Source organism: Adelges cooleyi, unplaced genomic scaffold, assembly GCF_023614345.1.
Source record: "Adelges cooleyi isolate 19-005CV unplaced genomic scaffold, UGA_ACOO_1.1 ACOO_flye_CR_arks_rails_tigmint_CR_PRNA_2, whole genome shotgun sequence".
Classification (NCBI taxonomy): domain Eukaryota; kingdom Metazoa; phylum Arthropoda; class Insecta; order Hemiptera; family Adelgidae; genus Adelges; species Adelges cooleyi.
The window spans coordinates 7062000-7076564 of record NW_026095860.1 but is presented as its reverse complement, the minus strand read 5'-3'; the positions used below and the strand labels follow the sequence as shown (position 1 = coordinate 7076564).

Sequence of the window (14565 nt, the reverse complement as noted above, 5' to 3'; positions counted from 1 at the left end):
TATTTATTTACAGATACGTCTAACAACTTGTTTCATCAATAATCAGTTTGTGTAGGGCGTAGGCGAATAAATGTTTTGGGCAACTAATTTTTTATTTTGGGTATCCTTTCTTTTTTAAGACTATGGATAACATTTGGTTTTGTTTTAAGTTTATTCATAATTTTAATAAAATAATGATATTACTTGTACCATGATTCAGGCTTAAATAAAAAACATACCATTATTATTTTTTTTTAGCGTTTCGTCCCAATTAAATATTTTGTTTTGTCCATACAACACATTTTGTAATTCCTAACTAAGCGTACTAGGTCGTGTAACCCGAAACATTTTATGTCTCAAATGCCAAAACTTTAATCCAAAAAGCACCTAAATAAAAAAAAACGTTTTAATTAAACGTTCCCGGTTACAGTGTTGTCACGTTTTTGTTACCAGCTGATATGATGTGTTCAGGTGCAGGGTTTAATACATATACAGTTTCAAACGTTTCCATATTACTATCCGCTATAACTATATTAAGCTGTATAAATTTAATCTGTTATAAACTTCCAAGATATTAATTTATTATTATTTATTATATTGTAAAATACAACTTACCGTGTAACAAGACGTTATTATGTGATTTAGTTACTCAGTACTGATTGAATATTTGATTTTTATGTTCTAACTAACGACATTAGACTTGGTTATTAAAAATTGTTACTGTTGTAGTAAAGCTTGATCAAAAAAATGATAAGTACTAGGTTTGTATTTGTTATATTATAAGAACCATATACTTAATTTATACATACATATCGTTAATGACTCTAGACTGTTTATTTTGTAAAAGTTTAACCTAATAAATGTTGCATTTAACTTTTAGTCTATTTGAATCTGATCGCGTTTATACTTGTGTTTACATTGGTGTGTTCTGGTGTTTATCTTGCCATATGTAATTTCAACTATGTGAGGAGAAATTGTCAGTGACCATAGAGCGCCTATTAGACCTTCCGGTCTCTGTTTCCACCATCCTCCCCCCCAGACTATGTTTAATGTGTTTTTTATCAACACAATCAATTTCATCCGGATCACAAACAATATTGTGACACGTCATAGCCACATTCAGACATGACATGTACACACATTTTGTAGTGCATTGTACAATAACAATTATTATTGTTATTTCAATTTCAACCTGTATTATTACATCGAGAATAATCCAATATATTTCACACACATTATTTGCATTCACAAAACCATTTCCATAGAAGGTATATCATATATGTTCGCCTGGAATTGTAAAATTTACTAAAATTGTACAACATTTAAATTTAATTAAAACGCTTTGATAATTTATTTAAACTTTTAATAAGCGTATTGGAGCTTTATAAATATATTAATGTTTAATTTAAATAGTAGTTTAAGTAAATAAACAAATGTATGACGAAAAATTGAACGAAATGTTTTAATTAAAACCTTGAAATTAATTTAACTCGTCGGTAGACTATAAAAAGGTAAAAATTAAATGCAACTTGGTTTTTTGCAAATATTTTTTTATTCTATGTCTATAAGTTCAAAATAGCGAAACATATTCTGTGTATAAAGGTGTATGTAAACATTTTAATCGAGAAAAATGCCATTTATACAAATAATACACAAAGAGGTTTGTTTCGTTTGAAAGTACTATTTTAATATATTTAATTGTTGTTGAAATGTAAGTATAATGAAAAGGGTTTCGTAAGACCTATTGTAAATCGTAGTATTTGTTTGGTCGCAAAGTGAAATAAACGCGAGAAGCAAAAAACTTCTGTACCCATTTGTATGTGTATTTGATAGGTACCGAAAGTTTGTTGAACGCTAATATGTAAAGAAGAAAAGTTTCACAATAAAAAAACTGTAAGTTAAACTATGCGAATATGATTGGATTGGAAAATGCGAAAGTCATTACAAAAAATATATGAGTTTGATATTACAAAACGAATTTGATATGTATTTGACCTATCAAAATTAGGACAACGGAAAATATGTTAAGTCCTACTGTCATACGAGTGACGTATCTTTTCATTGTGTTATGCGATTTTGGTAACCGTTTAGTGTCCTACAACTTGAATTTCTAAGGAAGAAAATCATTGTTGTTTTATAATAATATTATACAGTTATCTTATTTATATTGTTTTGTGGTCCTTTTTGAGTAGATATCTTACATAGAGATTTGAAATCGTTCTTATCCGGTCAAACGATAAAAAAGCCTTAGATCTTAGCTGTAGATTTGACATAGTATTTACATTACTAGTACTTTGGCACAAATAGAGGTCTGCAGTATGTTTATTGTTATTTCAGTTGAGGACTTTTAATATTCAGCTATTTCTTGGAAATCCCTTTAAGGCGTAAAATCCACCAGTGTCGTTTATTATATATCATACAATTTTAATTAAAAATCATACACTGTTATAGTTGTACCCATCACAGCTTTTGGTACGTGTATGCGTAAAATATTTAACGGGACATCAAAGTATAGGCTTGCGGTTTGTCGAATGGATTTCTCGCTGAATCTCATATGCCGTCGCCATGGCAACGGTCTGAGGGTAAATCCCCTCCGTATAATAATCAACGGGCTAAATGAAACTGTCGATTTAGGCCGTTTACTGACGTGATGACAGATTTATTTTCATATTATATACATTTTGCTGAATTGTTCAAGAAAATCAAAATTCGCCAACAACGGCTATTAATTATGACAAGTCGACTTAGTGATAAACGGAATAGTCGAATGAAGGAGTTTTTTGGTATATTGTATACATATGCTTGGCGTTAAAAAATTTAACAAAACAAAAGAATGCTCTTGGGAAAATTAAGAACGAGGATTGCTAAAACGTCTATCCGTCAGCATTGTTCGAAATCGCGTTTCTGAACGTGCGTGGGGTACTAAAAAGGTTTGAAGTACCAGAGACGAGAGTAGTGTATAAAAAAAACACGTTGTTAAAAAAAAATCTTTGCATATATTTACAAAACAAAAAATGAAATTCAGAAATTGACATATCTGTAGATATTTCTTTAAAGAACTCGGTCGTTTAACATCTATTGTTATAAACCAGCATATTTTTCAGTCGTATCGTAAAAAAAATATTAACTGTACCTACTTGTTTTAATTTGTATTTATATATTTTATCCTTAAACGTTTTATTCAGACGTTTGTACTACATCTTATCGAAATTTAAATTGTTTCGGGGTACGTAAGTTATTTTATTAATATATTAGCAGGTAGTATTATTTATTAGCAAAAAAATGATTCGTGTTATTATTGTACAACCTATAAGCTTGTACAACCCGTTAACAGTTTTTTAAGAAAACTTATAATACTACATATTTGTATAAACATAAATAAATGTAAATTATAATTTCCTTAAGTATCTCAAGTTTTTGGCTTCAATATACAAATGTTGATAAGGTATTGTTTATACAGTAGGTTTTCGTGCCTACTAAATTGTATGTTTATTTATCCAACCGCTTTAGCCAAGTAGTTTTATCATCTCTTTTGTGGATTCTCGCAGATGAAATGAACTAAGACGTGTTAGAACTTCACAAAAAAAATAGTTGGACAAACAGCAGTTCTACAATACAATAACGTGCAAATTGCACGGTGCAGTCATTTTAAATCCGCATTGATATATTTTCACTATACGAAATTTACAATCATCATATATAAAAAACTAGGATAGTAGGTCGGGAATATAATCACCGATTCCATTTGAATCATTAAATTATTAAAATCAGTAACCATTCTGATTTCATAGTGTGCTATACAGTTTACATAATATTTACATTAAGCACCTGTCCTGTTTTTTTTTAATTCACCATCGTTAAGCTTGACATTAAATTATAAACAAAAAATGTGATCTATGTATAATATCAAAGTACACTTATTTTTAATTTAAAGTATTATTTAATTTCATAAACTATACAAGTTAATATATATTTTTTTAATACTTGAAACATTGCTTTTGAAACTTATGCATCATTAAGTAACAAAAAAATAATATCAGTTGTAAAATGAATTAAGCTTTCAATTGTATTTTACAAATATAATAACATTTAGTTTGCGTCTTGGCGACGATATATTTATATATTTTTTGATCTCAAAGATTTTGTAAAGTGAAGATTTTTCTTCTCTATTGATGATTTTGTGATATTTTTCCAATGTGTCTTTCCATGAAAGCCTTGTTGACCCTCATTCATTTTCGAAAGACGGTCCGTAGGGATTTTCCTTTTCTGTTTAAGGGTAAAACTTGACAGAAAGTTCAATTTGCGGCCATATTGTTGAGTCCGTTGATCATTGGTATGTATAATATAAATATATATATTACAAGTCATCTAGATAACGGTTGTATGTACATGCGAGATCAATGTCGCTTCGCTTGTTATAATATTTCTTTTATTAATAGAGCATAAATGATAATTTTTTGTCTCTTAATTTATAATATTTTGTAGTTGCAGCTGCTATACTTCACAATATTAGTTTTCTTTTAAGTTTACATTCTGTGACTGAAACGCGATGGTGATTTACTTAACTTTTAGACTCAAGTTACTTCTCATTGAGAATTAGCCCTGAAAATTCGCTGAAATTTCTGAAAGTGCAAGTTTTTTTTTCTGACCTAGATTATGTTTTATCCGTAATAGTTTTAGAGCCAATATTTCAGCTCTTTTATATTGTTTTCAAAAGAATCCCAAACAGAAAAAAAAATATATATATTTGCTAATTTTTGTCTGCTACAAATTTCCATTGAAATACATTTATTCGTTATCAGTGTATATAGAATTTAAATACATATTTGTACTTAAAAACATTTTTAGAAAGCTTAGAAGTCGCTTCCTCTCTCTTTCTTCTTCTATTTGCACTGCCGTAGCCTACACTGTAGATATCTATCTACAATTCCATTTTATTTAATTTTCCAAATTAATGACATTGATGGGAAAAAACGTATCAAGTATCATGTATCACTAAAACAGATTGATACATTATTTATCTATACAAATCGAACAAGTTACCTCATAATTGCGTAAGTCATTTTTACTATTATCATGTAACTATTACTATTATAATGTACGAAAAAAAATCCGATCAACAAAATAACAAATTTATTTTAATATTCTTTAATAGTGATAAGTTTTTGATACTTGATGCGTTCACCAATGAAATTGTGTTATTGACGCTTATTATGTTGAACATTTTGTATCCGTAATATAAACAAATTACCAATTGACCACCTCTGGCTGTAGGCTAGAGAACATATCGATTATTTACAATTTTCATAAACGATGAAAGAGCGACGACAAGACCGAATTGACCACAAGGCTTCCTAAGCATGCGACCCTTACGACTAGTGGGATTGCGGTATGGACGCAGTTGGGCACGTTTAGATGCGTTTAAGACAGCTATTATGTGGGTTCCGGTAGTGCGATTTATTGACAGAGTTGTATTTGACGTCACTTTTACACAATCTACATGGTCAAACGACGACGGGCTGTTTATTATTATTGTGCTTTGGTGTAAAAAGAAGTGCGATGGCGTTGGTCGGTGGCGATGACGGGGTGACGGCCCCGTAGTCCAGCACACGCGCTATTTGCGCTACGTTATATAATGTAAACGGGGCCAACTATGCAACCAGCGGTGCTTCGGTGCGTGTTGCCGTATTGATTTATTCATTGCAACGACGGCGGCCTCAGCAGCGGCGGCAGCAGCCCAGGCCAGGCCTAGGGAAAATACAAAGCTCGATGTGTGTGTGTATGCAACTCGACGTACACCGTCGAGAGGATATATATAGCATGTTGGTCGTGTCACCCGGATATTGTAATCGAAGGGTACAGAGGGAGAAACGGAGCGCAAAGCCACTAATTTCAAATAATTCTGTAGAGCAATATTTTAAAACTATTACACATCAAAGCTATAATAAGTAGTTTTTTTTTTAATATCAAAGGCAAATACCCTTAATATAGCTGATAGCAAATTGTATAAACACATCTCCACGCACTACCAAAAGCTGTAATGTATAAATCCTAAAGACAGCATATGAAAGTTAAACGTGTCTACTACCAGAAGAAGAATATTAAAAACAACATTTTATGAATTAAACTATCTCTATTGCCGATGTTGTAAAAATAAAGTAAGGTCAATCTAAAAATTACCGACCTCCAAACTTAATGTTGTTTAAAAAATAAAATGTACAAATTGAACTTGTTATGAAAAGACAAGTTCAGTCGTAAATCCGAAATCATAACAATTGTATATAGGTATTTAGTTTATCTTAATGATTTTTACCAATATTGTTAAAATGTTATTAAAACAAATTTTATTTAAATAATATTTGTCATGATATTAAATTATAATTCCTAATTATTTAAAATTTTAAAATCGTTATTTTTAAACTTGTTAATATGTATTTGTGTTCATATTTTTCAATTGCTATATGGCAAGTATCAAATTTTACTTTTAAGATTATTCTTTTCCTAACGTTACGATTTTTTCGCTAAATCTATCAAAATAAAATTACCCTACTTGGATCAAAAAATCTTCAGGAATTCCAATTTTTTAGTACGTGTATACTAGTAAATGAAGAGTCCGGAAACGAAATGATCATAACAAAGAATACAACTCTCATGTGTCTAGTTTGAGTTTGAAGCAAAATGGCAAGGACTTATTTATGTATTAAATTTGATAAATTTTGTTTATTTTTTAAACTCAGCTACCTCAACGCTAATGCATTTGTTCGTCATGATTTTGTGTATTCTGTATACGTCCTGGGACTTTTAGTTGGGCCGCTTGCGTTCTGATAGGGATTTTCATTTCAGGTATGAAGCATGTAGAAGTTTGTTATTTATTCGTTATATTTTTTTGTTTATTTGATTAAAGACGCGTGGGCGCGGTTTTTCTGTTTAAATAAGATTGTATCCACTATCCTAGCAGGCGAGCTAACGCAGCCAATCATCGAATCGGGTCCACGGTTTCCAGAGCACAAGCTGGCACGTGCTATGCCCAAAACGACTGAATGAATCTCTCGATTAAACTCAAATGATTTAATTTAGTGCGCACGAACGATGTTGTATAATGTATACAATATACATACATATCAATATCGAAAATCTCATCTCATCTGTAAGTTATTTTGTCCATATGTTTCCTTTCAAGAGACCCTTTGTTAAAATGGTTAAAACTTAAGGTTTTTCTTTAAAGCCTGATCCAGTTCAATTTTCGAGGGTATGAATAACCCCTAAAAAACTCATATTTTAGTAATACTAAACATTTGATGTTATTAATTAAAAAAAATCTACCGAGTATTTTTTTTTTGGCTAACTGAATAAGATGAATTGGCTGTGATATATAAATTAATATCGGGTAAGGGATCACCGACTGTGCTACATTACGTTGTTGTGAAAAATAACGCCAATTTTTTTTTTTTTTTTTTTGATACTTTTTTAAACGTTACCGTTTGGCGGTAACCGCCAAATAAGATGCTCCGGTGGCACGTTGGCTGCGTTCCCACCGAATACGCCTACCCTCCTCTGTCACATTTTTGGCAGTTTTTCAAACTTTAAGTCTTCCTCAGACTCCGACCACAATGACTTCTGTACTACTACCAACACCACCACTACCACTACTACACTTATAACCCGTCTGATTATAGTATTTCGAACTAACGCTTTCCGAGAGAAAACTTTGGGATCGAAACTGACTGAGAGCACAAACACTTGCGGTTTTCATCGTTTATAAATAAAATGCAAAACAAAAATGCATATATATATGTATATTACTTCATTCTACTATCACTACGACCGGAAAGCCCGTGTGCGGAAGTAAAGCGGCCTATACGGGTCAATATACGATTCGAAAACACTGATTACAAAAAAAAAACACTAAAGCTACATGGGAAGTTCCGGTGCCAAAACTTGGCTTGGATTGGTACTATTTGGCCAAATACTCGTAAAAGCGACCTCTATATAAATGCACTCTGTTTGCTTGTGTGTGACCCAAAATTCCCTCGTTGAAACCTTATTCGTATTATTTGTTTTGGCTACATATTCTTGTTGTTCTCATTAACATTGGGGTTTTTAAAATATCTTATAAATCTTATAACTATAATAATTGTGATTTTTGTTATATATGAGGTGTTTAATCAATAACTCTAGTTGCATAAATGTTTAATATAAGTTATCATGGCCATTCGGCATTCGTTGATTTAAGCTGAATGGCTTAAATTATTCAATTTTTGTGTAAATAATTGTTAATTTATTTTGAAAAATGTTTCAAACTTAATTTGATCATTTATGGATTTATCCTTGTTGTCATTAGTTAGCTCACGTTGCAAACCTATTGCATCTTCTGAGAAGTAGTCACCGTTCCACTGTCGTAACTTTATTGGCAATTAGTGTATCGCTTGTGTCCTACCGGTATTTGTAAAATTGTATATCCGTAGTTGCACCCGTGTTTTCTTCACCAAGTGATGTCGTATGGGTCATGTAGTTTCTTTGTTTTCTTTATTTCCTTCTTTTTTCTGTTTATGGTTGTTGTACTCTTTTGGCAATCTTTGCATTTTGCTCTTACCTTTCCATTTCTAAAATTTTCATTTATTTCGACAATAGCTCTTTCTATTGTTTGGTACTGATCGGATGGTTTGATATTTTGCGTGTTTCTTTTTTTCTGTTGAAAAATTGATTTCCACTTATTTCTTTTTTTTCAACTATCTTCTCAATTGCAATTTTCTAGCCATTTTTCAATTTCTATTGCTTCTTTGAACACAAACTTTGAACTGTATGGGTTGTAAGCTGTTTTTTGCATGTTCGGCTGTCGCATTTTTTTTTTATTATTTTGTATTCTACATCTTTCTCGTACATAAAAATACCGGTAGTAAACAAGCGATGCACTCACAATCAGTATGGCCGTAAGTCATAACAGTGGAACTGTGACTATTTCTATGAAGATAGACCCTGCGATGGATTCGAAACTTCAGCTAATTTATGGCAACATGGATAGATCAAAAATTGATTAAATTAATAATTTCTACTGTTTAAATAAAATGTAAAAGACATTTAAAAAGTCAATTTATACATGTTTAACGATTAAAAGCTGTTAAATGTTACAAAAACAAAGCCTTAAGCTTGGAAAATGTAAATATTTACATTTTTATTTTATTTATTTACTCTTTATATATAAAATAGGAATGGTTAAAACGTATTTATTTTATAGGCTTCAACTCTAATGTGTTTTTAGATTGGTATTTGTTGCATAATTGAATTTGTGACAAACGGGTGGGTGACATCGCTAGAAAGTTTCGTTAGTGACTCGTGTATGTATAGCGTTTTGGCTAACGAGAATGTTGTTATAAACTAATTAAACGATTATTTCCTGTCATTCGGCCTACAATTTAATACCACAGCGCATTGTATAATAATATATTGTTATGATGTAGTACATATTGTTCATCTTTCGTCTGGTACGATATTAATCAGCCGACCAACAGATGTGACTTAATTGAACGGCGGATATAAACTTATCGCTGTACAATACCTATTTATTATATAGCACAGGAGCAGGCACGGCGCCAGAATTTTTTTCCTAGGGGGGCGGGAAAGGTCAAGTGAATTTTTTGGAGGGGCAACCACAATAATTTTACCTACTTCTGTCAATAAAAAACAATTATAATGATTTATTAGTGAATTACTTTAATATTTATCAGTGAAATAGTATAAAATATGAATTTATTACAGATTAAGGGACAATATATACTAGTGTACAATTTAAGTAAGGTAACTTTTTTAAATAAGCGTTATTTTTACCTGTCGGCCATCATATAGCTCTTATTGTACTCTATGAAAGTCGAAGTAAAAATGAAGGCTTATAAAACGCCCTACAACCAGTCAGTGGAGATTATAGTTATCGTGTTATACCTACATTCTATTAAACCAAAAAAATCCTTCAATAAACACTGAGCTTTTGGAAAACACACACACAAACGTAAATATTATAATTATATATATACACCAAAACACATAATTATATGGGCGACGGATTATTGAAAACCGATTGCAAAAACACTCAAAATATATTGATAAAAAAAGGCCACATTTAGTGGCAATGTCATAACTAATAACTAAATTTGTATAAATTAACAGGTTTAAATCAAAACAACAATTGTTTTCACAGTTTCCGTATTAACTAAATTTGTATATATAAAAATACAGTTATTCAAAATCTGGGTTTTAGGAATAATAATCAAATATTTAAAATTATACTATTTAGCAAAATATCTGGGGGGGGCGAGAGAAGGGCAAGAATTTGTTATGAGGGGGCGACCGACCACCCTCGCCCCCCCCCCCCCCCCCCCTTGGCGCCGTCCCTGCACAGGAGCTCGAAATGTGGGACGAAAAGTAGAGGAACACAATTATACTGTTTACAATGTTCTCATTTTATACACTTGTAAATTATACAAATATAATAACGATACATGGAATTATGTATATATTGGCTTTTGCGTCCACTGTCGTTCATATAAGAAATTATAGTAAAGGAGCTCAGTTCTTAGAAGACTAATTCGAGTAATGTATGACCAAAGGAAATTATTGCCGGTGTGGATCTTAAACTATGAACTATGCACATACATTTTCTACGTAACTTCCCATGACCAAGTACTATTATTTTAATTATCATAAATTGGTCCTAACCGATTTAAGGGATAATTTTGATCGCGCGAAGTTGTTTTCTTATCATCGAATTATATTGACAAAAAAAAACATAATCCTCCAACAGGTTTTTTAATTGATGTTAAATGCTATATTGTTTCGTATCAGATACCATCACTTATACTACAGAATGGTAGCGTGCCGTGTGGGGTGGTACGAAATAACTCTGTTTTATCGATCATCAATCGCGGGACGCCAATTACATTGGTCGTTACTGTTAGCTTGGGAAAAAGACAAATGACGTTTTGTCAGCTAGAGAAATATATGCATTAGGTAAATGCGAATGAAGAAAAAAAATCAGTTATGTTAGTATGGGTCTTGGGACGCAAATACGTCTCGTCACGGTCTAATGTGCTTTTTGGGTAAAAACGCAAGTCGAAAATAAGATTTATAGTGTCCGTTCGGTTTAATAATACATACACGGAACAGTTATCTTTAATCTTGTAAAAGGTGATTTATTTTAAGACACTTTTTTTCATGCAGCAAACATTACAGGTACCTACCGATTGCATACGATTTTCTCGAAATCTCCTCAAGTGTCTGAGTAAGCGATGCATAATGATTTATATCATTCAATTTACAACAACCATTCTCTTTTCACCGACACATGTGTATCAAATTGTACATTATTTTAGTATTTGTTCGATTCTCCCTTAGGTCTTACATTTTACCGCACCGAAGTTTTTACAATAATGTGTTTTTTTTCTTCTAAAATACGAACTTTACCATGGTTTTGCGTGTTGCGATTTCTTTCATAAAACCATTTTGTCGATCAGAAAATGTATCTAGACGGTGCTTTACTAGGTAAAATATGAAAAAGTATATTCTTACCTACTATAATAATAAAATGTATATACAATAGACGATACGACTATTTATCTTATATCGGGAAAATGTACAATATTTATTATAAACGTTTCACCCAGTATTTTATGCACGTCTATTTTTTTTTAATTTAAAATACAATAGTATGATTGAGAATTTAAAATCACTCTAATAATATTTTAAATGTAACTCACAGTTTTTGGAAACAGTTGGACAATATATTTTTGTCATTTTTTAACTTCCTCCCACACAAGGATTACAATTGCAAGTTTTTCAAACTATAGTAGTTATTCAATATGACTATGTACAAGTACTTATCTGATTATTTTGCCTAGAAATATGTATGTATGTAATATAATCGAGGAAAACATATTTTCTATTTAGCTATAAAGAGCACTGAGCTAAGCAAATAATAATTATAACTCCTAACATATATTACATTATTATAACCAAACAAATGGATGTTTGCCAATTAAATGGGTTAGTATCCAATCTTGCGAACGGAAGTAAAAACTTGGATTTATTACAGAGTTCACAAACTTTATATATGTCCTATCTAAACTAAACTGTGCAAATAATACATTTCAGAAGTTAATACTTGGCACCGGACGCTATTAGAAACTCGCAAAGCCCTATTTAAAGTTAAAATATCATTTACCACCTATAGTTTAAAAATAACTTTTATAGAACAAAGTTAAAATTAATTTAAACGATAGCGTTGCTGTATATTTTTATAATATTTAATTGTGTAAAAATAAGTTTAAAACTTCTGTACGAATGAAGTATAATGAGTTTTAATATTCATTATTTACCATTAAACATAAAAAAAAAATATATTTTATATTTTATTACAGGAACGAGGATTGACAAGTGGAAACGGCACTGGACCTTTGGACAACATGCGTAATTTAGAACATTACTTGAACGATATTATGCACTCCGGCGGGGATAACCCAGAACACGCCAAAGGTAAAAGTCAAATTTAATATTTTGTTTATTTTTGTGATACTTGTATTCGTAAAATATTGACTTCGTTTAGTAGTTTTTTGCTTTTTTCCTATTATTATAGATCGCCAAAAAACCCTTATACTAAAAATTATAAAATCAGCTAAATTATAGGATAAAAATAAAACACGGGAGAATTCAAAATAAAAAGCAATCTAAATGACTTTAAAATGACATTTAATGTAATCAACACTACTAACTATCGCCAAAAAAGTTTGAAAAGTAAAAAATATATTAAGTGGTTACATACACAAACCATCACCCCTCGTCAAGTAAACCCCATACAAGTTGGTCAGTTGCAAACAATCGATAGTTTCATTGAGCTTCGACAAACATTGATTATTTAATTAAAATTTCAATTGTACAAAAACACACGTGGGGTTCTGTGTCTTTTTTAGGAAAGGGGTATAAGCCCCTTAAGGCTGAAGCCTTCTCTGAAATTTTAGGATGTATAAATTATTTATTACAGTTCAGTCACTTTTCAATTTTGGTAAATCATAGGTTAGTCCTCCTCGAATAAAATCCTGGCTAAGCCGCTGGTATGATGGTTTTATAAAATTACTAAATATTAGAATATATATTTTTTAAACATGGTATCTCAATAAAACAAGCCCAAATTTGTAATTCTCTATTTATATTCCCATTTAGACAATTTGTTTATCAGTACTGAAAATTGTTTCAAGACATAAAACCGGTAGAATTTATCCTTTTTGTTTTACACCGTTATCTGCAATAATATATGTGAATAAATATAAGCGTATTTCCAATTACAATTATTATTATTCTTAAAGGTATAATTTTATTTGATAAAACGATGTGAACACTTCTACTATAAGTCTTACTAGCTCGAGTTGTTCGTTTTATCCATAAGCCTGGAGGCATTTGCTCAGTATTTTATCAATTTTGTCCGTTTTTCTTTTCACCCGACACTGGACACGGCTATTGTCGAAAATCTAATAAAACTGAAAGGTAAGACACGCCAGTGGTGTTTGTCAGGCTATAGAACTTACAACGTTTTGGGGTCCAGAGGGGATTGGTTAAATCGGCGGTCGGTCGACATTTTATAATGGGTCGTCGAGAACCATCAGATGAATAAAGGAGTTGATAAAGTATCGTAGCTATATACAATGTTAAAGCGCGTCATGCCTATCGTATACAAATATTTTTTTTTTCATTCGGAGATAACTTTTTTTTATTCATCTAACCGCCACATCCACGTTATGTGGTGGATTCAATAAATAATAAATTACATTTTTTTTTCGAACCTATATTAATTACATTTTGGAGCGGATGTATACAGAATATCGAATGCACACTAAATGGAAATTCATTATATTAGTGAACCCGTCATTTGTATACATTTTAATTACTATTCTGTCCTAGTGACATCTTAATTAATTTTAAACAAAAGTGAACATTTATGATTTCTTTTAATATCGTATACGGATAAGTACATAACGTCTTAATTTCTACGTTCATGAAGCTTGCATGTTATATTACATGCTTGTATATTAAGAGTTTCTGATATAAAATTACTAGATATTTGAGTTTTTTGTGCTCATTACGATGTTTATCTCCAAGTACTTAATGATATCGAACACCGTTTCATTTGACTTCGGTTGCATTCCCTCGTGTGTCGCAATTACTATCTCGTGGCTTAAAACATGTTTACATTTATAATGATGCGTTCCAATTCATTTAGAGTTTACGTCGAAGCTTGTTATCTCTAGTTACAATTCAATTTTAAGTTATGGTAGTTCAAGTAATTGAGTTGTGCATGACACGTAGACTATTATCGATTGCTTTAAAATTGATGTATTCCACAAGGTATCTACTTACTTTAAATAACAAAGTTTGCAATTTTAACTGTCTAACATTTTTTTTTAATATTAAAAGCAATCTTGTGTATGGCGTAGTAAACGTCAAGCAAAATAATATTATTATGTTAGCACTACAAATTCCAAATAATCAACATAAGCGGTCGCGTGGAAATTATTACTTTATATATTAATAATAAAATCCCATATG

The 14565-nt window shown here is 31.0% G+C and overlaps 1 protein-coding gene across 1 annotated transcript in view; it reads left to right on the top strand.

Moving 5' to 3' along the window:
• The window catches only part of LOC126833381 (cytoplasmic polyadenylation element-binding protein 2), a 78489-nt gene that overhangs the window by 11880 nt on the left and 52044 nt on the right, over positions 1-14565 (top strand). Inside the window, exon 3 of the mRNA XM_050564678.1 lies at positions 12387-12501. Within this exon, the coding sequence (XP_050420635.1) occupies positions 12387-12501 (115 nt within the window). The remainder of the gene's footprint in view (positions 1-12386; positions 12502-14565) is intronic.